The sequence below is a fragment of the Conger conger genome, chromosome 17 (genome assembly GCF_963514075.1).
Source record: "Conger conger chromosome 17, fConCon1.1, whole genome shotgun sequence".
In the NCBI taxonomy this organism is placed as follows: Eukaryota; Metazoa; Chordata; class Actinopteri; order Anguilliformes; family Congridae; genus Conger; species Conger conger.
The window spans coordinates 22,855,679-22,883,632 of NC_083776.1; the positions used below are offsets into that span (position 1 = coordinate 22,855,679).

Here is a 27,954-nt window from a genome sequence, read left to right on the forward strand (position 1 = left end):
ACAAATACATGCGTCCAGACTCAGAGACCACCTTATCAAGTAGACCAGAACACCAGCTTTTTAATGCAAATATTTAGTGACAGCCAGCAACTAAATGTAAAATGCAGTGTGTGTGTGGGGGGGGGGATAAAAGAATGGTGTTTGCAAATTCCTTTTCAGGGGCTATAACCTGCTGGCTGGGTTATTCCAATAACCTGGGAGATGAGTGCATTAATGTCAGCAATGGAATAGGGCAATTCTGCACAGTCATGCAAGCATCTCCTCTTTCAGAAAACTAAACACAGGCGACCTGCTGCAGCTCTCAGGCTGGCCTGAACAACAACACAGATAAACTGTAGCAGTCTGGTTCTGGAAACCTCAAATTTCAAATTTCCTGTTCAGATCGTCTAACCAGGGTCAACCCAGTGCCATCTCATTTAAAAATAACCCCGCAATGAAGAATCATGTTCAGTCATCAACAGACAGCGAAGAAGAAAATATTGAATAATTCAAACTGCGTAAATGTTCCCCAAAGTGCTGCCTCTCGTAACGTGCCAGAATGAGTCACAAAGAATGTCCCTTTGGCATATTCTGTAGGATGTGACTTAATGACATGCATTCAATCAACATTCATCTTTAACTTTGCTCATTTTGCATGTAAATACAGGTTTTACATCCTTTTTTACACACTAATTTCTGTACGTTTGAATGGTCACCCCCAGCCCAAAATGTGTTTGTGAAACTTGACTTACTACTGTTGCCCTAGGCTTCCTCTAAGCCAGAAGCATGGTGTGACTCATTTTGTGAAATGTGCTTTCCACATTTTAGATTTTGGTCACTCTCAGCCAGGGACTGAAAGGATACATTTGCTGCTCTATTATGTGGTTGATTTCTGCACAGACATCAATGGAACACATTCATATTCATGACTTGCATGTGTAAATCACTGACAAACGTATCACATACTGTAACTCAGTGACACTCGTCAATATAAACATGCAAAAGTGACTTTTGTTGTGAAACAGTGAAGCTTATGAAGGGAAATGTACAACAATGAAGAAAGTAGAGGTTAACGAGATTATTGTCAGGGACACGCGGTCAGTGGGGGTAAAGTGTGTGGGGGCAGAAATCAACATCCAGTGTTTTATATCTATTCTGCCAGCTACAGTGCAGACCGTAATCCCCCCGAACCCACCCGCCCCCGTCCGCGATAACAATCTCACACTTCCTTCCCTTGCTCCCAAATCCATCTCACCCCTCCCACCAACCCCCCCCCCCGCCATCAGTCACAATCGCAGTCCCCCCACCCCCCCTATTCTTTCTCTCACCCCCACTCCCGGCTTATTTTAAACCCAGCTCACAGCCCTGCACATTGCGGCTCCCATCATTTCATACACAGACGCTTTATGAATAACGGTACATTTTAACATGTGCAGACGCGTATCTCTGGAGTTGTAGAACTTAAGAAGGCCGACAAGTCCGCTCGCCTGTTCGCACCACGAGCCGAGAGGAGATGTTGTGTTACACAAAACAGACTCAGCCGTGCAATGTTCTGGCTGCTATGACAACCACTTCCGGAACCTATCGCAAACCTGCTTTCCATTTCATGTCCCCCTGCTTTGGTATGAGGTAATGTTCGGCACAGGGCAGGGAGCTCAACGTTTTCCATCTGCCAAACAATTACGCAAGGAGCAAACTGTCCATATTCTCTTCAACCGCTATTCATACACTTCACAGTTCGACCACATGTGACAGTGCAACCGTGTTCATAAAGAAATAAACGTACAGTTTGCGCACCGTAGGCCTATAGCTATGAAACTGAATGTTCTAGAAGAACAGTTGAATGGGACATGGACAGATGTGTCCCAGATGAGTATGAATTAAAAAATATACGAGTATCTGAGAAAAGGCTGAACATGTGCTTCCAGAATAATAACGCTCCGATTCAGCTTCCCGTTATACATTCACATTCCTTAAAGTCAGGATGTTTAAGGGAGCACTCGAGCCCAAAGACTTAACCTCCTACTCTCAGTGTCTGCTCACCTATGCTCAGTGTGACAGCATCCCCCGTGCTCTGGGTTGTGCGTGTGTGTGTGTGTGTGTGTGTGTGTGTGTGTGTGTGTGTGCGTCTGTGTGTGTGTGTGTGCGTCTGTGTGTGTGTGTGTGTGTGTGTGTGTGTGTGTGTATGTGTGCGAGTCTCTGTGGGTGTGTGTGTGTGTCTCTGTGTGTGTGTGTGTGTGTGTGTCTGCGTGAAAGATCTGCATTTCACCTCCCAGAAAACACGAGAAGACTGCAATATTTCTATTTTTTAAGCATACTACTACTTTAAGAGGACTTTTAGATACATTATACAACTCCAACTTGAGCCAATCACCTTCTGATGTACCATGTAGGTGCAGATGATTGAGAAATTTGTTTGGTTTCAAATAGTTTTTTTTCAATGAAAATGTACACATGATCTCAACTCAAGTTGTTAACATGCACAGAAGACATAACATCTATAAGCCTGTATGACCGAGACAGCCAGACACCAAAACCAGAGAAACTGCAGCACTGCTTTGTGGCAAAAGCTATGGATGTGTGACCAGGTGTGGTGTTCTTGCAGTCCTTTTTAAGCAACATTATATTTCTAAATGAGTACTTCTATACATGTACAGTACATATCTGTGTGTCTGTGTGCATGCACATCAAAAATATTTTTTGTTGTGTTGGTGGATCTCAAATGCAACTGCTGGCCTAAATGGACTGCACATAAACGCCGCAGAACTCACTTTCAAACTTTCAGCCCGGAAGCAGGTGGCTAGAATCGGATTGCATCAGATTCACTGAACTTTGCCTTCAGCCACAGAGTAATTTTATACAAATGAGGGGCCCCACAGACGTCAACAGTGAGTACAGGTCTGCCTCCCCAGTCAAGGTCTGCTTCGAGAGGAGAGCCCGGCCTGTTAGAAGAGCGGAGAGAGCCCCTACCACACCCGGTTCCCCCGGTTCCCCCCGGTTCCCCCGGCTCAGCCAACAGCACATGTTCCCAGATGAAGGGGGCACGGCTGCAGCCGCCAGTTAATAGATTACCCAGGTGGAGCTGGAACATTCCCAGATTTAACATCTGTAGGTGATTTCAGAGCGTCTCAGAGCGTCTCAAGAGAGTCCACGCTTGATGCCTGTCAGTACCACAAGATAAATAAGGCTTTTACAAGTTGCGCTCTGTGGATGTTCTGTAACTGAAGTGGACGCGGGGGTTACAGTCTACAACCAAAGTGCAGTGAAATTCACGACCTGCCTGATATAAAGGAGAACGCACAGCTTAATCCAGCATTTATTTTACAACATGACGTGAACCAGTTATAAGGGCTGAGGCGAACCTCAGTGCACAGAGAGCCACAGGACTCTTTTTATATCACAGCCACAAAGTCATCATAACTTAACTGCAGTGCATGTGGGTCAACAGCATCGAAGGGAAATTAGAAAAAATATGGGTGGAGAGCGCAAAATAAAGGAAAAACTGAGGCAAACACAAAGGCTTGCATCAAACTCTGGCCTATCTGCCGGTCACATGCGCAGCAGGCTCACTAACGGCCATGTGTTTCTGTGACTCATGCACATCCTGTGCTCTGTGTGTCGAGACTCACTAAAATAGACACTGGCAGGAGGAAGCATCCTTCTGGTACAAAACGTGCAAAAAGTCATACAAAACTGGATACATTTGACTACTTCCCTAAGATTAAGGCTTGATTGGTTGTATTTATTTTATTCATGCACTCCTGGTCATTTATAGGAATGGGTGAAAATTAATTTGGGTACTGAAAATAATAGAAAGTTGGGCTTGAGTGTTATCGTCTTGCAATGAGACTGAAGAGCAGTTGTCCAGCAGTCGGGAGGGTTGTCCATTCCATCCCTCCCTGGGTGTGTCAAAGTGTCCCTGAGCAAGACACCTAACCCCCCCAATTGCTCCTGACGAGCTGGTCGGCACCTGGCAAGGCAGCCATTGCTGTGTGACGGTGTGTCAATGGGAGAATGGGTGAATGAGAAGCAGCAATTGTACAGCACTTTGTATTGCGCTATATAAATGCCATTTACTTAATTTTCTACTTTTCGCTGAAGAAAAGTCATTTTTTATTGTTTGCTGTTATTGACAGGTGAAATTGTCTTAATCTATTGCCAATATTTGCGCCTTACTTTGCAAAATATTAATAGAAATACAATTTGAAGTGTAAATAAAAGACTGTAGAGATTTTCACAGCGCATAAGTAGGCCTGTGTTGGCAGCAGCGTCAGGGGGAGAGCAGTGAGGAGGGCGCAGTAAACAGCACTGGGAGCTTTTACGAGCTCAGACCTTCACATGAATCAGGGCTCTGATGATAATGTATCAGCAGCAGGGCTCGGCCTGGCTGAGGAATTCAGAGTGCTCTGGGACCACGTGGCCTGGTTAAGTGTGCGCAATCAGCCCACGCTTTAAAGTGTTCTTTATTTCACAGTGTGGCCGCGTCCAAAACAGCGCACTTGCCTGCTATCAAGTAGACACAAGCTCTACACAACCTGTATAGAGCAGTCTAGTTTTGGACGCGGCCTATGTTTCTGAGAATGGAATTCCCATGCCGAGAGAGTGAGGCACAAAAGAACCAAATAACATTACTTGTAATGTTTTGGGTCATTTAATCTGTGTTATTTCTATTTTTTGCCAGGATCCCGTGAGGGTGAGCAGTGAAGATTTTCATCTGTTTGTTTATTTGTTTCAGAACTCGATCTCTCTGAAATATAAATGATGGTGGAAACCGAAATTACCAAATCACCCAGAGTCTGTGTGTGACAACATTGTCTCAACTCATTCATTGGTCATTAACAAGCATGCTAATTAGCACAGCAGGCAGTCATCTTTCTCTTAATTGTATCTCGTGAAAAGTTTCATTTTTGATCACATTACAAAAGAGTATTTAAAAGATAAGACAATTTGATTTAGTTTAATCATCATAAAGACAGTGCGTTTCAGTTTGAGAGATGAATCAATGCTCATTTTCACCGGGGACTTGGTGATTAAGATACGTCTATTTTAGGCCTATATACTATATACTGCCAGGTATTTTATAATTGGACACCCATGCTGTGTAGCACTGAGTGAGGGGTTTGTATGAAGGAAAAAGCAATCATGTGTGACAACGGGCCAAATTCAGTTTCCAACCGTGTTGTGGGTCAGGCAAGGAGCTCATAAGCCACCAATTTCAGAGTTCAGAAGACAGAAAGGTTGCCATGGCGACAACACCAGTTTACTACTAGTTATGGCATTAGAGGAATGATCAGTCTAAGGGCAACCTCCCTTCCTCTAGTAGAACGCTCCCAATCCGTCCCTGGAAAAGCAGGAACATGGGCTGTTTAAAAGCACAGGGATAACCTGATCTGAAATCCCTGACCTGGGAGCGTCCGTCCCTTAAATGAGCCCTGACAGGATCATCCTCACTTTGATCCGCTGCAGTCTGAGCCGCGGTCCGAGCTGGGCTCCGAGCGGGCTCACAGACTCATTATCAGGCTTACGGGGCCGAGGCTTTGTTTCGGCCGCAGTGTGGTAACTTCCACCCGGGTCCTCCCACCTCACCACACCCCGTCGGTTCGGATTTGTAATCGGCCGGCAATGTTCTTTAACCGCTACGTGATGTAATCGTTTAATCGTCCTCCGGAGGAAGGAACCTCCCTAGGGAGGTGCTGCGGCGCAGTTTCACTCAGGTTCCCATCCTGTGGGGTGGTGCTAATTGGTCTGCAGAGTAAAAAGCCGGTTCTGTGGCAGCAGAAAAGGCACCTTTCGACAGCACCAATCATAAAGAGGCCTGCCTGTTTGGGGGGGATGTGTATGTTTCTCACGAGAAATAACCTCATGGTTCACCATGGTTCACCACTAAGAGTTTACCACCCAACCAAAGGAAACAGAAGACTATGTCTGCGGCCTCACTCCACAGTTTTCAACATAAATTAATTGTCACTTTATACAAGTCAATCTTAAATCAGTACTTTAGTCTTATAAATAAGACTTAAAATGTTTTTTGCAAAACAATACAAAATTAGGTGCCAAAGAGATTTTGACTCATTTTAAGATTTACAAACGGGGTAAATAAATATCACTTCTAAAAACAACAGTATCAAAGCAACAAGGTAAGATTAACCATATTTATAGACTAAATAGAAATTTGAATGGAGCTTCTTTATATACTCAGTTTAGTCTGGGTCCTAAGCTCAAGACTAAGCTCTATCTGCACCTGTGAAACTGGCCCCGAAACTTAGACCAGCTAATTTTGCCAGCTGAAGTGCAGAGTCACTGCTGGTGTTAGGTCCCCTGCAGAGGACAGCCTACAGCACCAATAGACCACATCCCGGACCGTTATCTCACAGCAACTCCTCAATTAGAACTTCCTGTTCAGATGTTTAAGAACTGCACCACTTCCGTTTGCAATACAGAAGATGTACAGCAGCAAGCCATTTATGGCTGTGCTGTAGTATAAGGCTTAAGGAACTGGCTTTGCAGGTTTTATTTAAAGGTAGTAGGGCACTGCCGTTGCACCCTTGAGCAATTTACTTCACCATATATCCTGTTCTGTAGGACTGCTACATTCTCATGCTCTTAATGGAATGGAATGGAAAAGCAGTTCTCCAGACTCAGCTCATCAATGCGTGGAATAAGGGGCGTCTCTGGCTCAGTCTCTGTAACCGGTGCACACTCACCCCTTAATCCAGGGATGCCTGATAATGTGCCATGGAGGGCCGAGAGTATGCAGGTTTTCATTCCAACCGATCACTACACCCACTGATTCACTAACTAACACACCTTCAACCAGAGAGAAGGGTTAAGTTGAATCAGCTCTGTGGCACATTATTAGGCATCTTTGCCTTACCAGTGATGGAGGGGGTTGGGGATTCCTGTTTCCCTCAACCCCTTAGACCCCCCCCCCCCCACACACACACACACACACACACACACACTTCAGCCAAGCTCTCTGCAGCCAAAGAATGCGTTCGTAATCCCCTGGTGTGCCAGCCGGTAAACTCTTAACACACACCGCTGGCTGAAGAAATCAACACCAGGGCTAGTTATCCTTTCAGCCAATCAGCCGGCTCGGTTTAAAGCTCCCGAGGCATTAAATACAGGCATTGTAACAAGCGGGAGGGAACAGAGCAGGCATTGACAAAGGATGGCCTTTGAAAGCGGAATATGCCAGCCAGATGTCAGCATAACCAGACAAACCTGGCGTTTCTTCACGGAGACGATGGGCCGTTAGCATACGCCACTATGGATGTGAAGGGAAAGCCGGAACGCTCTGGCCACTGCGGATCTGTGCTTAATTTATGCTGGTGCTCCAATTGTCTCACGGGAATGAAGATGCCAGGGTGCGGATTGTGCCAGCCAGGGGTTTGGAAGTGTTCCGAGCCCAAATGCCTGGCAGACCATGGCCACTGCTCCTCGCTTCATTTCCACTGTAACTTAAAACCGAAGATAAGAATGTTCTGGACCAATGAGCCAGGACCGAGATTGCTCCATTTTTCACAAGCTTTTTCTGCAGCTGGTACACAGCGCCATCCGAGATGCATCCGCACCACACCCTGCCTGCTCCAAATACAGCTCCACCACAAAGGCCTGATATTATTTATTTAATTTTCGGACGGATCCAGTTCACACAGAGAATTGCAGCACAGTTATCCAATGCAATGCATCAAAGCATTTGTAGCTTCTGCTGATCTCCGATGCCTGTCCCTAAATTGACCTTTTTTACATCAAAAGAAATGTACCCCCCCCTCCGCCCACCAGTTCTAATATAACAAGTATTACACAGGGATGATGCTGAGACCTCTCTGAAAGTGCAGTCACAGACATCCACACAATCCCCCACAAACATACACACAAACATCCACACAAACCCCCACAAATATACACATACATCCACACAAACATACACATGCACATCCACACAAACATCCACACAAACCCCCACAAATTTACACACGTACATCCACACAAACCCCCACACACACACCCACACAAAAATCCACACAAACCCCCACAAATATACACACGCACCCACACAAACATCCACACGTACATCCACAGAATAATCCACACAAACCCCCACAAAACACACACACACACATCCATCTGAAAACACACAAACAAACATTCGACATGACCCTTTGGTTTTTGGCATCTTATGCTTAAAATGCAGAACAGAATGTTTTCCGATATATAAAATCTGCAATTGAAAAAGTTCCAGTGCCAGTTTACTGCTTGATCAATATGAGACCTGCTGGCAACTCCAGGCCATTTTGAGCAGAGCAGCTCTATGTTCAGGCTCCTGCTTCGTGCTCCAACATTTGGACCTTTCAAAATGTCCCTGGGGTCTCGTCCATAAGACCCCATAAGCCTCCAGTCTCCACAGGCTGCTACGAGCAGATACCCTTCCATGACCACAGAGCAGGAACGTCCTCCCAAATACCATAGAATGCCCTTTTTTGTGTAGTTCCTTAAATCAGGTTATCTGGAAAATATAAAACAATCATATTTTTTCTCAGCGCTTTTCCCCACGACTTCTCAGCCTGCAATTATGCCTGCTGGACATTTTTCCCACAGAAACTTTAAAAACTCATTAGCTGCCAACTCGGTGAAAACGTAACATAATAATAGCCCAGATATGACCATTTATCAGTGCGGACTTCATGCAAGTGAAAATAAACTGCCAACTGAATTGAATCATAGGCTACATTCAGTAGGTTAGGAGCTCTGTACTAGAGATTCGGTCAGAAACTCTGAAACTGAAAGACTGCAATGTGAACATGCTGAGTGCATCAGAATGAAAGCGTTAGGAGCTGGATATGAGTGACAGGGTTGATCTGCTGGATCTACGCAGGCATTACTCTTAGAAATGAAGGCGAGGGAGGGCAGGGATTGTGCCTGTATCAGATCAGAGTTAAGGCTAGGTTCCCACAGCCTCTTTCTGACAGACAGGAAATACTGTTTCCCCCACAAAGCCCAGTAACAGTACTAAAACTCTAGGTCTCCAAGACAACTTTCCACAAAATCCTGGTAACAATATTCAAACTATAGATCACCAATACAACTTTCCACAAAATCCTGGTGACAGTACTCAAATGCTAGGTCTCCAAGACAACTTTCCACAGAAGCCCAGTAACAGTACTTAAACTCTAGGTCACCAATACAACTTTCCACAAAAGTCTGGTAAGAGTACTTGAACTCTAGGTCTCCAAGACAACTTTCCACAAAAGCCCAGTAACAGTACTCTAGGTCTAGGCCTCTTGAGTAAGCTACACTAGTACAGGCCAGGGTAGGGCCAGTCTGGTCAAAGCTGACAGGAAGGAGACAGAAACACAAATAACCACACATTACAACGGTGGTATGCAGAAGTGCATCTCTGAACACCCAACACATCTCTTAAATGGATAGGCTACAGCAACAGAAGACCAATAAGTAAAAAAATAAGACTAAAAAATACCTAATGAAGTGCTCACTGAGTGTATATTGGCTTCCAAGAGAGGTCCCTCACCTCGGTTTTGTTACATTTCAATGCTCACAACTCAGATATAGTATTCAGCCATGAATGTGTGCATTAAAAATTCATTTTATTCTTTTTTTTATACATCATTTTACTATTATTTTCCCGCAGCCGTGTCAAGGGCAACTTATAAAGTTTACATTTAATGACATATTAATATTCTACACCTGGACTACTTGACGCAGTTTGAGTAGCTACCATGCCTAAGTGTACATGGCAACACTTCCTGGGACTGTGACCAACAAACTGCATTTGTTCCTGCGCCCATAAATCTCCATATAAAGCTTTATGTAAAACAGGTGTGTCTATAAAAAAAATCCGAATGTCTATGAAAAAAATCAAAGACTTTTTGCCGGCATGCAGACATCTTGTTCAAACAGTGCTCTGTATGAATCCTACGCATTTGCTTTCTGCAGAATTGAAAGTGTCATGTGTTTGGCTTATGAACAGAAGAACATGTCATAAGCCTTTGTGATATAGCCATTCAATGAACTTTATGCTCCACATGACAAAAATGCCTAGATTGTTCCGAGAACATACTTGCTCTAAACGCTTAATCATGTACCTTAGATATAAAGCGAAGATCAAAACACTGCATGGTGAACCCCTACTGATATCATTTCACAACTCAGTTATTTCATAACACATATTATGTAACATACTAAAAAACTCCAGAAACCCAACGGAACTGATACATTTCTGACAAAAGGTGTTGGGTACCTGGGTAAATTCATACAATAGTATTGTTTTGTCTCCTTACCTTTAAATCTGAACCCAGTAAACACACATTCCCTCAACCAGGGGTAACCAATTATGTTCCTGGAGATCTACTGTCCAGTAGGTTTTTACTTTAACCCTAAGCCTAAACAGTAACCCTAAAGAACAACTTACTCAACATTTGAAATGTGTGTGGGAGATTTTGTTGAGCTTGAAACTATGTTTGAAATTAGGTAGCAATTATACTTCATCATTAATTTAATAGTCTATAGTTACTTCTGACCAGACATGGTTCAGGATCAGAGAACTGTTGAACCTGATGGCCTTTTTATTCATTGTTACGAAGGAAGTTCCACATTATTATCATAGTAAAAAGGAAACTCCACGCCTCTGGCGCCACGTCTACAGTTGGAGGCAGAGAGCATTGATTAAGGCAAACGACAGCCTTCAATTGGGAGTGGGCAATTGGCATCCACTGCAGACAAAGGTGGCTAAACGACATTAGCTTCAAGGCCAAGAATCTGATTTGCATAGGAAGCATGGGTTCATTTGCAATACTGTTAACCTCTTGTCCGCTTCCATTTGTTCCATGGTTGTATAAAAGGTCATCACGGCATCAGTTCTCTGAGTTAAAGCTTCACACACACAGAGATTCTGTTGAATTCCATCATAACCAAATAAAGATTTTTCTCCACACGCACTTTTGGTCCGGTTTGTTTACTTTGGGAAATTACAAGAAAATCCAACAGTTGGTTACCACTAAACTAAATGAGAATGTTTGTGTTTGTACAGGTTTGGGGCATTTCTTGGCTGTTGGACTTCTTCATTGTGGGCTGATGAAACGGGCCGCAGAGGGAACCCTGGCCGTTACTCAAACTATCCGCACCCCGTCACCGCTAGCCATCCAGGGTTTCATCTGGTGTTGAGCTTGGCTCAGGCCCGTGACTCAGCTCTGTGGATGAAGGCTTTCCTCTGCCCACCACGGTGGAGGATACTGGCCGTCGGGCGTAGTGTTCACACGAGGGAGGGAAAGAGCAATGTTTTAAATAACAGCTTGCGTCTGTGCTTGTTAGTTCAGAAACCAAGACATCTTTAGTGTGAACGGCTCTACTTTGCCAGTCATAAAATTTGCAAGTACAGTATTTTGCAACTGCTCCAGATTTTCAACAACCATTCCAACACCACAAAAAAGGAACCAAAACGATGAAACAACATGGCTCCATCGTTTTTTGTGAACAAACAATCAGGGGGGACAGAATCCACTGTTATCACATAATACCTCCTAAAATCTTATCAGGGTTATTTCACCACCATTAATTTCTCTCCCTGCTGAAAAATGTGCTTGTGGTTAAGTGGTTACATTCACTGTGGTTTATCACCCAGCTGGAATGAAGTTGCTATCGGATACAGTGGTAAACACACTACAACACAGAGCACAGACAACTAGGCACCAGGCAGGGCCCCCAAAACTATTCATCCTTTTTCACCTACAGTATGCAAATCATTTGTACAGGGAATACAACCTTGTGGCTTGTGGAAAAAGGCTTTATTTTATCAGCTAGAATCATGATAATATGCTGAGCAGAAGTGAATGTTGTGGTCACTGTTAGACTGAATGATGGCCCCCACTCCTCTCAGATACTCCTCATAAATCTCCACAGAAAAACACTGCAAACATTTCTACGTGTGACCTGTGAGGAACCCAATCACACACATGCTAAAAACCTGCTTCACCCCAATATCACAACTGAACAATCTGTCCATTTTTCCACAGTCCATACATGACAAAAAAAAAACATAAAAGAAACTATATTAAGGCACCAGAGATAGTGTTCCACAAATGAAGCTTGTTTCTCAGAAATGATGTCATTTGTGAAATGGAGTTGGGGAACAGCTATAAAAAATGAATGGATAGATTAATCTGCATTCTATTTCACAAAGACATACAGAGTTAGTTACAGTGTGGGGTTTCATATCCCTGGTGGAAATCCCAGGTTGGTTCCAGCATGGTTTTAAGCCGGTCCAGCTGGTCTGAAGCTGGTTTGGAGATGGTCAAGCTGGCAACAAGATGCTTGAGACAGCAGCCATGTAGGCAAGGCCATGTCCAGCTGGTAGACCAGCTTGGTACAGACAACAGACCATCACCAAATTACAGACGCTATCCAGCTGGTTCCAGCTAGTCTCCATTTTAGGCTGGTAGCTGTAACTTCCATGGCATGTACATATACTTGTTCTGGATATATTAAGCGGTTTAATTCAGAATGGCAGCATCAATATTTCACACAAGATGGAGAGTGATCTCTCACTTTCTTTTTCCCATTGCCTCGTTTTCACAGAATGTTGTGGTTTTTCTGTGTTGTAACCAGCAAGAGAAAGGAAAAAACATTATGGGCAATTGCAGTTTTAAGTAAGCTTGACAGGTCATTTCAGAGAATTGTATTTTTGTATCGGCAAAACATGCAAACCATATAATACTGCATTCAAACTCCATTAAGTATAAAAGACAACATAGAGAAATGTAATATAATATTCTATATGAAATCGAATTAGCACTACATTGCACCTCTAAACATTTCTCAAAATAAATGAAAATGTTACCCCACACTTGTCGCAATTCACTATTGCATTATTTGCGTGTAACCCAGTGCATAAATGCATGTGATGTGTGTGTGCATATGTATGTGTGTGTGTGTGTGTATTTGAGAGAGAGAAAGAGCGAGAGAGGTGTACTTCAACAACCAAACTGCAGCAAGCACAAACACTTTTCTCCCTGCAACTCTTTAACAAAACACTTTCAAAAATCAATAAAACACTTCACTTTAATTACCGAGCAATACTCCCATCAAATCACAACCGGAAAACGCAATTTACATAGTGGCGCTGTGAATGCAAACACCAAAGTGATACAGCAATTAAAATGATACATTCGGCAAGTAAAGAAAAAACATTTTCTCCATAAATTGCATTTAAAAAAGCTTTTCACCTCCGTAACCAAACAGAGGAAGATAAGACTGACGGAAAGGTAAACAGCTTGCACAGCTGCAGTCTCAGGAGGATAACCCTGAGATAACAGGAGACTAGAGGGCCGTGATCCAGAACACCAAGTATGCATTCGGCATAGTCGTGCACTACCAAACATACTATGTTGGAATGTGAGTACATTCCAACAAACACAAGTGCACTCCATTTGGAATGCACCTACACATGATACCTTTGGAGTGAACTTTGACCTCTTGTGTATACAGTTATTGAATGCCCTTAAGAAGAGGATATGCCAAGATCTCTAGTAATATGTGTTGTCAGGCATACAAAAAAAATACTCATTCATTCATAGCCTTAACTGTAGGTGTTATGAAGGTATTATTTCTAACACAGACACTGACTCTTTGGAGAATTGCTTGTTTTCATAAAGTGTGCAGTAGTACAGAAATGTACAAACTTACCCCTGGAAAAAAGATTTTGATTTTGATGGCAAAATAACCCACCAAGAAGAAAAGAGAACAAAACCAACTCCCCATTTGGCCAAAGTGAACGGCAGTCTGCCTCACCAATTTAAAAACAACATTTAAACAAATCCAGTAAAATCAACCGATAGTCTACCTCACTCAAATATTTATAGAAAGCCTAGAAACTGGCAAGGCTTTTACATTTTTTTTTACTGAACCATGCCTTCACTGTGAAATCCAAATAGCCTTAATAATCAAGGGCACTATATCTATGTATTTATTACGCAGGCTATTTTTGTCCGTTGAAAGCAGGTGTGGAGTTGCTCCGTGTGTAAAACTTCACGTCTGGTTAACGAGCTGCCTTTAAAAGGCCAAACCCCGAGGATCTCGTCCTCAGCGACGGCAGGAATTCCGAGCTTGTCGGCGCAGATCCCAAAAGGAGCAGCCTGTGAGGACTCGGGGTGCTCTGCTGCCCCAGCCTGCTGCCCGGAGGCAGGAAGGCCTTCATTAGCTGTGTTTGGACAGTGACATCACCAGCCCTGCTGCGGTGATTTACGGATATGAGGCGCTGCCACTCGCAAGGGCAAGCAGGCACTTGCCACAGTGACAGTGTGGTCCCCAGGCAGTTGGAGCGATTTGTACGTCCTGCTGCTTGTTGCTCACACCTATGAGTCCCGCAATTTTCAAATCCTGCAACTTTCTGTTCCGGCAACTTTCGAGTCCGGCAACTTTCTAGTCCTGCAACTTCCGAGTCCCGCACCTATTGAGTCCCACATACAAGGTGGTCTTCACAAAGGCTTTCAGGCAGATTAGATCAAAGACAGCCATTGTCTCTGTCACCTGGGCTACCTGGGCTAGAATGCCTGCCCTGGAGTATGCACTGGTCAACCTGTCCGTGTCCAGAGGAGAAAATACCAGACCCTTACCCCGCCCCCAAACTTCTGTAGCTAAACAGGAGCAGAGGCTAATTGCCAGAGAGCCAGTTACATAAAAGGCCTCTAATCCGGTGAGGTTATGTGTGGAAGGTGCTGGGAGGTAGTGTGTTTTGCTGGCAGCTGAGGTCTGCCACATGGCAGTACAGTTCGCTGTTTGACATGGAGGAACTTAAAGCTTTCTGACATAACCTTGGCATGGTCACTCAAGACGTCACAGCAGCAGCCCCGCTGGAATCTAACAGGGGGAAAAAAAGCTTTACTTTCCCTTCCTGCAGCAATTTCACCAGAATACATTATCTTTACGGAATTTTTGTAGTGCATCTTCATAGATGTAGCGCTTACATTGTACTCAATAAAGGGGAAATTATGGGGTGTGCACCAAAACATAGTTCACTGATAGTTTACATATTGTGTAACATGCACATGCTTTATGCCTTTTATATTTATTTATATCTCAGAATACATTTATAATAGGGAATACCAGGTCAATTAGTTGGCTGTGCTCACCAAGCTACAGCAGATCAGTGGCCCTGTGAAAGACAAACATTTTCCCTGAGGGTATATTCCTCTCATAGAACAGGTCCAGGTGTTTATAAAACTGACAACCTAATTCAGAATAACACAAAGACAGGCTGTATCCAAAACCACAGAAGTCATCTTTGGGAGAAGACAGCTTCACAAATAATGTCAATGAACATATTGTAAGTTTAGGCTATGCTCGTAGACCATGCAAAGGCATGAGCCCTACAATTATTTTTTTATTTTAAAACCAAGTCCATAAACATACTGTGAAGGAGTTCTATATATGTGCCAGCAACCAGAAATATAACTTCAGTCAACTCAACATTTCTGTGATAAAAAGCAGAAAGCCACATCCCGTATTAAGCAACATCGTTTCTGGTTTCTACATCACCTACATTGTGCTTCTACAGTGTGTTGCGCGGGAGCCATATTGCGTTTCTTTCCTTTTTGTGTGGCGGCCATATTGTGTTTCTGCTTTGTTTGGGGTGTCGCGGCCAGATTGAGTTTCTGCTCCATCGTTGTGTCGAGCGTGCATTGCATTTCATTCATATTTCCATAAGCGTAAATCATGCGACTGATAGAAACTAAATCTGGTGACTGGAAAGGGCAGAGCGCTGTGACATCACTGGGATGGGGAATATGAACGCGGTGCCAGGCCCTCCCCGTCAGACACAATGGCTGGGATCAGCCTGTGTTCTCCGCAGACTGTAACTGTACACCTCACACTCCCAAACACAGCTTTGTGCTATGGGGAGGATGCCAGTGATTTGCATAATGAAGCAATAACAGGAAGGAGTTTGGGTGAAGACCAAAAGCAAACAGCCCTGATAACAGATTTCAGAAATGGAAAACAAAATGTTGGCACCAAATATTTTCAATTCAGACAGAAGAGCCAAGTTGGTCTTACTGACAAGCAATGAAGCATTCAGAAAAACTTCATATTGCAATATTCCCTTTAATATTCCCTTTATGAATCCCTTAGCTGGCGACAGTAGACTCTGAAATAAACAAATAAAAAGGATTCAATCGCAAGAAAAATAGAGGAAGCTTGTAAATCTGAAATCAGAATCTGACGAAGAAAAAATATCATAAATGAAAATTTCTCCTTATGCGTTTTGAAATATCCATGTTGACAGATAGGGAGATGGTGGTTCAAGCACCAGACCCCATTTCAAATAACTTTTTCATTTATTTCCCTTTCCTTCTGTATCAGGCTGGTTCTTAATTGGTCCATAAAAGGCTGTGAATATCAGTACGGCCACACTGCCCCTGACCCTCTTATCTCTCCACACAAGTTTCCTCTCAATGCTGTGGCTTTTTTTTCAACGGACAATCACTTAAAGACAAGAAAATGTACACTTGGGTTAAAGGTACTTTTGGGGGGTGTCTCGGTGGTGCAGCCTGTAGAGCACTGACCGCATGCTCATTGTGAGCCGCGACGTCAGCGGTTCGAATCCGACCGTCTGACATTTGTCGCATGTCTTTCCCTCTCTCGCTCCCATTCTTCCTGTCTCTCTATACTATACTGTCCAATAAAGCTGAAAAAATATCAAAAAAATAAAAAATGTACTTTTGGGTTCATCAAACATACAGACTGTAGCAAGTTCAGGATGTAGGCAGGTTTGTTCATTAACAGGGTCAGTTCTGAGAGTCTCGCCTGCACATCGATAGTAAACAATGGATTCTATAACAAAGAGAGATCCCTGCATGTTTCCCAAAAATCCTTTCACAAAAAAAGAGCAGCTACCATAATCACTTTTCTACCATTCAGCTACCTTTACATGTGCATGTTAATGGCCCTGCAGACTGGATATTTTACATGAATTAATAACAATCATCCTGGTAGACCATAGTGTCCCACAGCAATGATCCCTGGATCTCGGTGTCTGTACGAGTCTCACACACGCGTGTGCACCCACCGCTCACTCACTCTCACCTTTCCCACCGCTGCTCACTGTGACCCTCAGCAGCCAGACGCTGCTCCAGAAAAAGCTGAGAAAAGCAAGTAATATTTTCCCATGCTAAGAGTAAAGTTCACAGCACTTGTTCCTGGCCTTATCTCTGAGTACGTTCCCGTATCTGCCCGCATTTCACGTTGGTGTCCAGTATCAAGCCCTCTGGCTCATTGTAAACAAATGTAAGGCGGCTCTACAGTGACAACCTGGCACAATCCAAAATGCAAAACCCAAAAATCTACTGCACTTCATTTAGAAACCTTTGTCTACAGGTTTATCCTGGTATGGAAGTCATTTTCTTAAAAGACCAGTCCCAATCTGTGGTTAAACAAACTGTGCAGTCAACAACAATAGCACAAAACAGTTGCTAAAGTGCATTCCAGTGATTAAAAACTCAGTTCCCTCAGAGAGATGTTGGGAGGTCATGTCTTAGACCTTTAAGGCATAAGATCATAAAAACGTGATTAGAATCTTCTTCCTGACCACTCTAATGCTGATGTAGCAATCACAACCGGTCAGCAATGGAATTCTGGAACATTTAGAACTCTGAACAAAACATTCCAGAAACCTACTCTCCAAAAGGTTAATAGAGAAGACCGTAATGGTTATAAATTGTCAGGAAAGTCAGTTCTACTTTATTTTAATTGACACAAGAGAGGGGGGTGACTGAGGGGGGGTGGCTACCCTCAACAATAGTCTCCTCCTGTCACGGAAAAAAAACACAACCCTGCACTCATTAAACCCCATCCTCCGGTGATATATTTAATAAGAACAGGGCACATGACAAAATCCGGACAAAGGGGGAAACCGTGCGAGAGCAAAGTTTCTTCACTCGCAAAACCCTCCTGAGGACGTGGTCGGCACGGAAGCACGCCCCCGCCCGGCGCCCCTACACAAAAGCAGACAAACAATCTGCAAGCCAAGGCAGCACGGTACAGCGGGACCAAGCCATGATGTCATTTGAGAAGTTCTGGAGGCTCTGTTCAAACCGGGGGCCACCTGTGCCGTTTTATGCCCGGAGACTAGTTTATGGTTAGCGGTTAGACTATCGGTATGTCTACTTAATAAGAGCACGGAGAAACGAAATAACTCGCGGCTGTGCTGATTAATTGAAGTCTATACGTCTCAACTTGAGGCTGGATTTCAAGCGGTTGTCTGCATAACAAACTTCTCCTTTACAAATACGAATTGTAGGCGTCGGCTGACATTTGGAGCATGCACAGCTGTGTTGGGATGTAGCCGATAAGCCGTTTTAGAAAACCACAATGCCCAGAGCATCTACTCTGCAATTAATCACCATCATGTAATCTTAGGTTATGCAAGATATAGTTTTCTTCGCAGATTTTACAAAAACACTGCTGGACTACCCTACAGAGGAAGTGGACACACCACAAATTCGAGATCAGTTCCCACAGTGCAAGCAAGCACCACTTATCAGAGATCAGTAGCCACGCAGTGAAATATCACTCATCAGACATCAGTAGCCACAACGGACACACCACTTATCAAGGACCAGCAGTCGCACTGAGGAAACCATGGTGACCAGCAATTTTATAGAATTTTACGTTGTTTTGTCTTTGTTGTTGATCAAACTCCATGGATTAAAGATGAACAAAATAACTTGTATTCTGTAATGTGCCAATGAGAGTCTTATGACTTGTTAAAGCACAACATTGAAAGTCAACATCGAGTCTTTCAACTATCCTCTTGAAATAATATCCACCAACATTCACATCAATTTATGACTGTGTCATTAATGTATTAAAATATATTTTTTAATCAATGCTATTGTTATTGTGATATCGTCAGTAACTCGATCTTAACACATGGTAATTCCACGCTGTAATGTGACATTGACATAATCATTATTATCATTACATAGGATTTATAGAATTAACTGTTAGATACAGTTACAAAAGCGCAAGCCGCAGCCCGTTTAACCCTTTCCTACGACTTGATTCATTAAAATGAAAAACACAAGCAAGACAACAGCAAGATCGTTGCTGCAAGTGTCATTTGTTGGAAAAACAAAAACAAACACAAAATAGTAAATTCAAGAAAATTAGGGTCTTACAAAACACAACACATCCATTATAGTGCCATCTTATATTTCTTCTGATATAGGTTTTGCAAATGACGTGCATGTATTAAAAAGTATATCCTCGTGTAGGCTATAGACAGGCTACAATTTAACTAACAGACTTTCTGAAACACCACTAAACGCAATGAAGACTCTTTGTAGCCAAATATAATGTGTACTGGTAACAGGAGAACATAATATAACATTGATACGTTCATCTAGCATTTCACATGATATAATTCAGTTGTACTTACAAGGTACGAAATACGTCTGTCGAAGAATACGGAGTCTCCCATGGTTAAAGTGAGTATCCGCATAGAACTGCACGGAGGTTGACGGGCAAATTTCAAACAACTCCACCAAACGTGTAAGAACGTAAAGTCTCAAACCATATTAGTGGCCATGCCATTCATACGCACACACACACATACACACATATCAAATGCCAATGGAAAGTGCTAAAGCATGTCCATCCAATGAAGCAAAAAAAAGTAGCATTTCTGAAGTGACGAAGGCTGTTATTAGTGGAGTTATCCACCGCTTGCAAAAGCCGATGCTGGATGCGAGTGGTTAATTCGCGACAGATGCGTGTTGCTGGACGGACTTCAAGAAATACTGAAGCTCGCGCCGCTGCTAGGGAGGAAACGGAGAGATAAGCGAGGCGGGGCGCCGCACAGGGGCTTTCTACAGCGCGGCACATCTGCGACGTAACTAAAACATACTACTTGAATGAAGCGACAGACGCGCGATGCGTGTGTTTAGCCGTGGCAAAATGTGCATTTGCGGAAGTTTAAATAGCACATTAAAGAGGATCAAAATAACCGGTAAGATTTTCAAAAGTAGTGATTTATTGCATTCTTCTAAAAGTATGTTACAGTGTACCTTCTGAGACAATCTTGTGGAGACGAGTTCTTTTAAAGCGTGCAGGGAAAACATGCACTATACGCGAAAGCCCTCCTGGTACGGGAACAATGGCAATGGTTAATAAAGAGGTTAAACTACAGCCCATTAAAGGGATTCTATTGTGAGTCACTGTTGACCTTCCTCTGTAAATCATGGTGCCTCGGCAGATAATGCGCATTGCATTCCGTCTGGGTACTGGCTCAGACACGGCCACGGCCTTAGCACCTATTTAAGAAGCACATGCCGCTCACCCAAATGCGCCGCAAGCCACCACATTGCGCTCCGCACAATTTGCCACGATTTGCATTGCGCGACAGCTTCCGTAACACCGAGCAATGGTGGGAAGAGATAAGGGTTTGGACATCTGCATGTGAGGAGCTTCTTTGACCTTTTGCCCTTTGACCTCGTGATCGGAAATGTGTTATGGTTCAGGGGAACAGGCAGTACCACATTTGTTCAAGTTTAGTAAAAATTCACGTGCAGCTGGAAGCAGAGAAGGGCAACATCAGTACTTAACTGCCATTTTGACATCAGCTTCAATCTAAGACATCAGACATTACAGATTTACAGCAGAGCAGTTGTTCATTGGTAATTGCCTCTGGGGCATCCCCATATATTACCGTTGAATTTCTGTTGACAGTTACAACATAATGTATAGGCCTACCCAAACTTACAATGAACAGCTTTGACTGCTTTAAGAAAAAGGCGTGTGAAGAACAATTGTGTTATTAAGACAACCAACCAATCAGGGTAATTTTGGGAATCCACATAATTATAGGCACTCTGATAGTGTTGGTCTGGCATAAAAAGTTACATTTGAGCCAATCGCAAAAGTCAACATTAAGTTCCCTCATCACAGATACTAATTAAAAGTACTGGGGAATAGCCTTTCATCACCCAGTGAAGTTGTGTGAGGAGTGTTCTGATGTTTTGATGATGAAAAACACTCAAGAATGCATGCTTGGTAATTAAATTAAAATCAGCTGCAGGAAGCTGGAAAAAGGCTTCTTTCAACGGGGTGATTGAAAAAAAAACCCATCTAAACCGAATGATCGTGCTATATTTTTTTGCAAATATTTGTGTGAGACTTTGTTGAGCAATATGAACAGATTTCCTGCCAGTTCTCTGAAATGAACAAAGCGATTTCAAAAGCGTCACAGCTCACAAAGACTCGTAATGACCTTTCTTGTGCTGTTTACAATAGCTTTTCCAAATTTGTATTTACTCACGGGCTAATCAAAAACATTTGTTGAGCTTTCGCCAGGCGAGCAGGGCAGGAGTGTTTTGAGAAGCATTTTGAGCTCAGACAGAAATATGGTGATGTACCCAGAGGCAGGGTGAGAATGTAAGTGCTTCCATCAGAAGCTTCAATCTAAAACAGCGTACATACCAGCACTATGTACACACACATACAGCGAACATACCAGCACTATGTACACATACATACAGCGAACATACCAGCACTATGTACATGTACATACAGAGAACATACCGGCACTACGTCCACACACATACAGAGAGCATACCAGCACTATGTGCACACACATACAGTGAACATACCAGCACTATGTACACACACATATAGAGAACATACCAGCACTATGTAACACACACATACAGAGAACATACCAGCAGTATGTACACACACATACAGTGAACATACCAGCACTGTGTACACACACATATAGAGAACATACCAGCACTATGTTGACACACATACAGAGAACATACCAGCACTATGTACATGCACGTACAGAGAACATACCAGCACTATGTACATGCACATACAGAGAACATACCAGCATTATATACACCCAGGCCCACAGCCACATACAGTGAGCACACCTACATGCCCACACACACACATGCTCTCGCACACACACACACACACACACACACACACACACACACACACACACAAGCACAAACACTCACATGCACTCACGCATACACCCACATGGTTTTCAATGTACATTTCAATATTTCAGTCATGTTTTCTTGAAGCAAATAGCAGACAGCTTTCCTTGGAACATGCTGTTTTAACAAGGAAGATAGACAAATATTACAATGTGCGCACACACTGTACAAGGTGCCTTTAACAAGAGTCTCAGCTTCCTGGATTAAAACACACTGTACATGCGCAAGCAGCATTCCTGAACTTCTGAGGCAAGTTCTGTCTAACAAAACTGAGTGTATAGAAGTACAGAACATCTGAAAGAGCTGGGCAAGCATCTGACTCAACCGAATTGCATTTGGGATTTCTTTTTTTTAAATCGAGGTATGAAACGAGGGCTTCACAGTGTAGCTGAAAAAATGTAGCAAATAATTTGTTGTGGAATTTGACATTTTTTCACTCAAGCCTCGGGTTGTGGACTGTACAGACCTTGCTCGGTGTAAGACAGCAGTGACCCTACGAACAGCACATGGGATCTGACCTGTAACATGGCTGATCTCTTCCCTGTCCCTGACAGCTGAACCTTTGTCAGTGTATCTGAAGTTTAATCTGGTCTTTTTGGCTGTGTTGAAAACCGCACATTGGGTGTGTGGCCAACACACTCCGTCCATGGGGGACGATGAATAAACACGAGCTTCACACACACCAGGCCACCTGCCACAGCGTCACATTCAGACCAGAGTCTCAGTAAGACAACAGCAGCCTGTGCTTGTACTAGACTGCTCTAATCTGTGTGTGGAAGCTCTCCAGGCTTGCAGAAACCGAACTGAAGTTGGTGGCTCACAGATTCATTTACTTTACGCGTAAGGTGGAACAGGGTTGAGGGTTGCTGGGAGGGGGTGGGGAGATTTGAGGCTTTACTTGTTAGATTTGGAGGCTTTACTTTTCCTATCAGTGAAGAGAGGTTGGAGGTGAAAAAGTTAAGTTAGCTGACACAGATGTTGAGAGAGCAAGAGAGAGGGAGAAGCACTTCTAATTGAACATACTGTGACTTACTGTGTGCAAAAGGAAATTAATATACTGGCTAACCTTGTGACTCTCCAGTCAGTGGTCAGAAGTTTATCTGCCATGGATACAGTTTGTGACCTCATTTTACCTCTGCAGCACACACAGAAACAAACACAAACACACACTACCACCCGGAGAGCCACTTCTTACTTATGAGTTTCAGATAGCTCTGATCACCTGACTCAGCAGACCTGAGAAAGGAAGAAGCTTCTTTGGTCACGCACAATTGGGTAATTACTCATCCCTTCCATTCACTCTCCTCCCTCCATCTCTCTCCTGCACATTAATGGGATAGGCCAATAGAGGCCAATAGGATACAGATTGGCAACAGGATCCAGCATCCAGGGTTGCCAGGTCCCACAGCTGAAAAGGCATTGAAAACCTGCGGAAAAGTGGACAAAGGTAGCCCAATTGGGCGAGAACCGTGAACCTGGCAACCCTGCCTGTAACTGCAGTGAGAACATCTAAATTCCCCAAAGAACCCTCAGCAGACAATGTTTGGTAACAGAAATGAGCAGACACTATAGTTCTTTGAAATGTGGTTTATAAATAAAATGCACTTACTACTACGGACACTGTGTGCTTGTTGTGATGGACAGAGCTACTGTTAATCAGCCAACACATTCAACCTCAGCCAGTGTGTGCTCAGTGCCATGGCAACAAGAGTCAACCAATGAGCTGTGGCGGTGATGAGAAAATACTGACAGGTCAAATGTGAAATGAGACACATCAGATAAATGAGAAAGATGAGTTTGTTTATTGGGAAAAAAGCTAATGTCTCTGTAATAGAGGCTAATTCCCATGCCAACAGGTTCATGGCTGACATATTGTATGCACATCTAAAATATTTCAGTGTTTCAAATAAGCGAAATATCAATCTTCATCCCGTATGAAAATATATCAGTATATGCTCATATTCTTTACCTAACAAACATCACCAGCCACATGGTTGTCTGAACATGGTTATTTGCTTTACTGTTACCTTCCTGTCAGCTTTGACCAGTCTGGCCATTATCCTCTGATCTCTCTCATTAACAAGGCGTTTTTTGCCTACAGAACTGCTGCCCACTGGATGTTTTTGTTTTTTCGCACCATTCTCTGCAAATTCTAGAGACTGTTGTGCATGATAATCACAGGAGATCAGCAGTTTCTGAGATACTCAAACCACCCTGGCACCAACAATCATTCCATGGCCAAAGTCACTTACATGGTCATGGTCATTTCTTCCCCATTCTGGCATTTGGTCTGAAGAACAGCCGAACCTCTTGACCACATCTGCATGCTTTTATGCTTTGAGTTGCTGCCACATGATTGGCTGATTTAAATATTTGCATTAACAAGCTGGTGTACAGGTCTACGTAATAAATTGCTCACTGAGTGTATATACTAAAAACACATTTTGCATTTCAACTCACACAAATATTGATCCTTAAAGAACTGCAAATGTTTACAGGATTCCTTTCACTGCAAGGATGGACAAAATGCCTGAGGTCTGAAATCATTGAAAATGTGCAGAAACGTCTCGTAAAACTCTAGCAAATAAAGGAAAACAAGCTCTTCCACAGTTCCAGTAACTGACAGGAGCGATGCATGTGGTGAGATGTGTTTAATAAACAGTCTCTGAAATGGATTCTGCGACACATATCACACTCATGCTCCTCATTATTCTCCCTTCAGAGTGGAGAGTCCTGATTCTGCAAGAGCTTTTCCCACGGAGGCTAAACTGGTACCACTAATAACACTCAGCAGAAGAATGTACCATATTAAAAAAAGAACCCTTCACCAAATTCACAGCGCAAGACATTCAACTTGTTTTTGTGCCTCTTTTCCAGGGAGGAACACACATTTCATCACTTGTGTGAAAAAATAAGACAGACATCAAAAAATTGTAGCAAATAAATTATGTTACTGCACAACTGGACAAAGAGGCCTGAGAGTGACTTCATCGCGAGAGAATCCGCCATTTCCCCAAAGAGAAGGGGAAAACGCACGTTTATTATTCCTGCCTTTCTCCGAGATCATCGGGATCCTTGGCCCTTTTGACAGGAAGTGCTCCAGAGGGATTGTGGGAGGTAAGCTCAGGTGAGGAGAACGGTCTAGAACAACAACAAGTCTTCAGTTTTGGCCTTTCACCCTGGCTGAACCTCAGCATTCACAATGAGCTGCACATGACACTAATGAACTGCACCGTATATAAGACCCAAACTGCACTCATGCACTACTAATATTCCTGAGGGGTATTTCACAATGCAGGATTACTGAGCTAGCTCAGTTCTACTTCAGTCCATGTTCCAGGTTTACTCAGTGCAGTTATTCCATAGCTGCCAACTCTCACGCTTTCGGCGTGAGACACACGCATTTGCATGTGCGTGTGAAAACAGGCAAATGCGTGTGTCTCACGCCGAAAGCGTGAGAGTTGGAAGCTATGTTATTCAGCTAACTCAGAAGTCCTGCTTGGTGAAATACCCCCCTAGCATAAGAAAAATGAGTAGAGGGAAGCACAATACTAAGAAAATATTTGACCCTTTACTAGATGCATCTACTCACCACATTTGTTAAGTCTCCATTCTACTTGAACATCTTTTGTAATTAAATGAGATAATACCTTTACCTAGTTGAAACATTTGGTATATAGTATTTGCAGGACAGCTGTATTACATTATTTGTCCAGTCATGTTTGATGGGTTACTGTGTAAGGAAATGAACGGGTGTCTTAGACCAGCACATGCTTTGCCATCGGCTGTTTATTTTCATAACAACCGGGTTGGTGGTCGGCTGTGTTTTCCCAAGAAAACCTCACTGGTAAGACAGAGGGATTACAGGGAACCATGCAGGGACTTCTGGAGAATCACCGCTGGCTATTTGAACATGGAAGATGAGGCTGCATTTTTTCAATGCCGGTCAGTTTGTTATGTTGTATCAGCAATAAGTTGGTAATCAGTGTGAATGTGCATTTGTATTTTATATTTCATTTTTATTACAGACATAGGCGGAAACTTTTCTTGAAGTTAAATCATGAATTCAATCCGTTTGCTCTGCTGTCTGAGTGCCTGGCATTACCCGCATAAATGCTTCGCAAAATTACACGCCAATACGCACGACCAAACATTTATGAGCCTTGCTGAGGTTTCCGACGTACAGGAAAATATTGAATTATCACACACCTTCTGACAAGTGTCATTTCACAGGAGAGTCAGTGGTGCCGGTGTGAAATATGTCCGGCTCTCATGGTAAAACTCGATCTCTACTCAGAGGAGTGAACTGGCTGCCAACATTAGCACTGCACAGTGTCACCCTGCCTCTCATCCTCACCCAAAGACACCGCTATTTAAACATTCTCCCCTGAGCATTCTGTTTACAACATCCATTCAATACTAAAAATTTACTCCCCAGCTTATACATCTGAACAGCAATTCATTTTCTCCTTATAAAAATATTGGTAATTTATTGCAACAACATTTAAAATTAATTCTGCAAAGGAAACCGATGAAAACATGTTGTATAAACTTGTACGGGAAATATGGGAAATATTTTCTTGATTTATTCAAATGCCTTTTTAAGAATGGTATCATTAGTTTCGGTATACTGAGCATGAACTATAGCCTGAATTATGAGGTAACCCAATAGAGACTTGAATAATAACAAAATAAACTTAACTTTGCACGTGAACTTTCACGCCAGTAAAGTGAATGGCATTGCTTGTGTTGAATCTCTCTAAGAATCTCCCACTGAGACACCTTTGAGCATTGAGCCCTGCTATCTGTAGATCTGTTGTCTTTTACCCACCCGGTGCGGTCCTACACGCTCTCGGGTTAATCCGTCAGTAAGAGAAGCCAGGTCAGCAGCAGTCTGTGGCTCTCAAGGCTTGTGTGATTCTTCCCAGTGTTCTCAGAAACAGTCAGGAATGCTGGGGGCTTGTTACCCTTCTGTAAATCGGGACAAAAAGTGCTTCTAAACCCTCAGTTCTGCTCCACCACCTAGAGCTTCACGTCTCGCTACACCGGTTCTTCTCCCAGAAACTCCCAGATTCAGGGCAGGCCACTCCACACCCCCTGCTCCTCAGGACTGGGGTCTTTATTAAACCCCTGCAGGGGTCTCCAGGCTGGTCCTCCAGCTCTCCGTGCATAACAAACTGCCATTCTGATCAGTGGGGTGGAGGCACACACCGGTGCACTGAAGAATTCACAGTGTGGTGCAGGTGTTGTCTAAATCTAACGTTGCAGCGAGTGGACAGGTCTGAATGTAAGCAGGGGTTCAGTGCAGTATTGTAAAATCTGACTGCGTGCCTGTGTGTGCTCTGAGAAGTAGCCTGTTCATACTGTGGAGTTAAAGGCAAAAAATAACCTGAAAAATGTGAGCAGCCATGTGAGTCTGTGAGATGTGGTCTGCTTTCACAGTCCTTTAGCACAAGAGGAGATTTCTCTTTCCAGATTGTCCTGTGATAAGAGGCCTCAATGCCGCCATTTCTGTTCACAGGACATATGGCCCAACGCCTATATTACAAACTCCATTCGCAAAGTGCTCACTGATAGGTCTGTCTTCAAACATTTAATTCAAAGTGCAGGCATTGTAAATGTACCGTTTTCTCATGTATATATTCAGTGTACATAATTTAATTGACTGTCTGAAACCCTTTCAGTCCGACTCTGACAGGCTGGGTCATACATTCATAAATTAAATATATTTTAAATGCAACAACGGCCATAGTGAATCATTCATTTCACTCCCACTGACTCACTCATTCATATCATTCCTCATTTACAGTATCTGTCTCACTCATTTACCTCATTCTGTCTCCTTCATTCCTCTCTTTCTCTCTCTGTCTCACTCATTCACGTCAGTGTGTCTCCTTCATTCCTCTATCTCTCTCTGTCTCACTCATTCACCTCAGTGTGTCTCCTTCATTCCTCTCTC

At 43.2% G+C, this 27,954-nt stretch overlaps 1 protein-coding gene across 4 annotated transcripts in view; it reads right to left on the minus strand.

Annotated features, from left to right (window-relative positions):
- Nucleotides 1–27,954, minus strand: part of LOC133116541 (rho GTPase-activating protein 6) — a 103,443-nt gene that overhangs the window by 34,022 nt on the left and 41,467 nt on the right. The window contains exon 1 of one of the 4 annotated variants that reach the window (XM_061226197.1): nucleotides 20,330–20,460. The exons of 2 other annotated variants lie outside the window; for them this stretch is intronic. Coding sequence is in view for 1 of the 2 variants with exons in the window: in XM_061226196.1 (XP_061082180.1) it covers nucleotides 19,430–19,492 (63 nt within the window). In the remaining variant the exon portion in view is untranslated. Of the gene's footprint in view, nucleotides 1–19,429; nucleotides 19,796–20,329; nucleotides 20,461–27,954 lie in introns of those variants that run through there. One more of the 4 variants, XM_061226196.1, reaches the window with a different exon arrangement.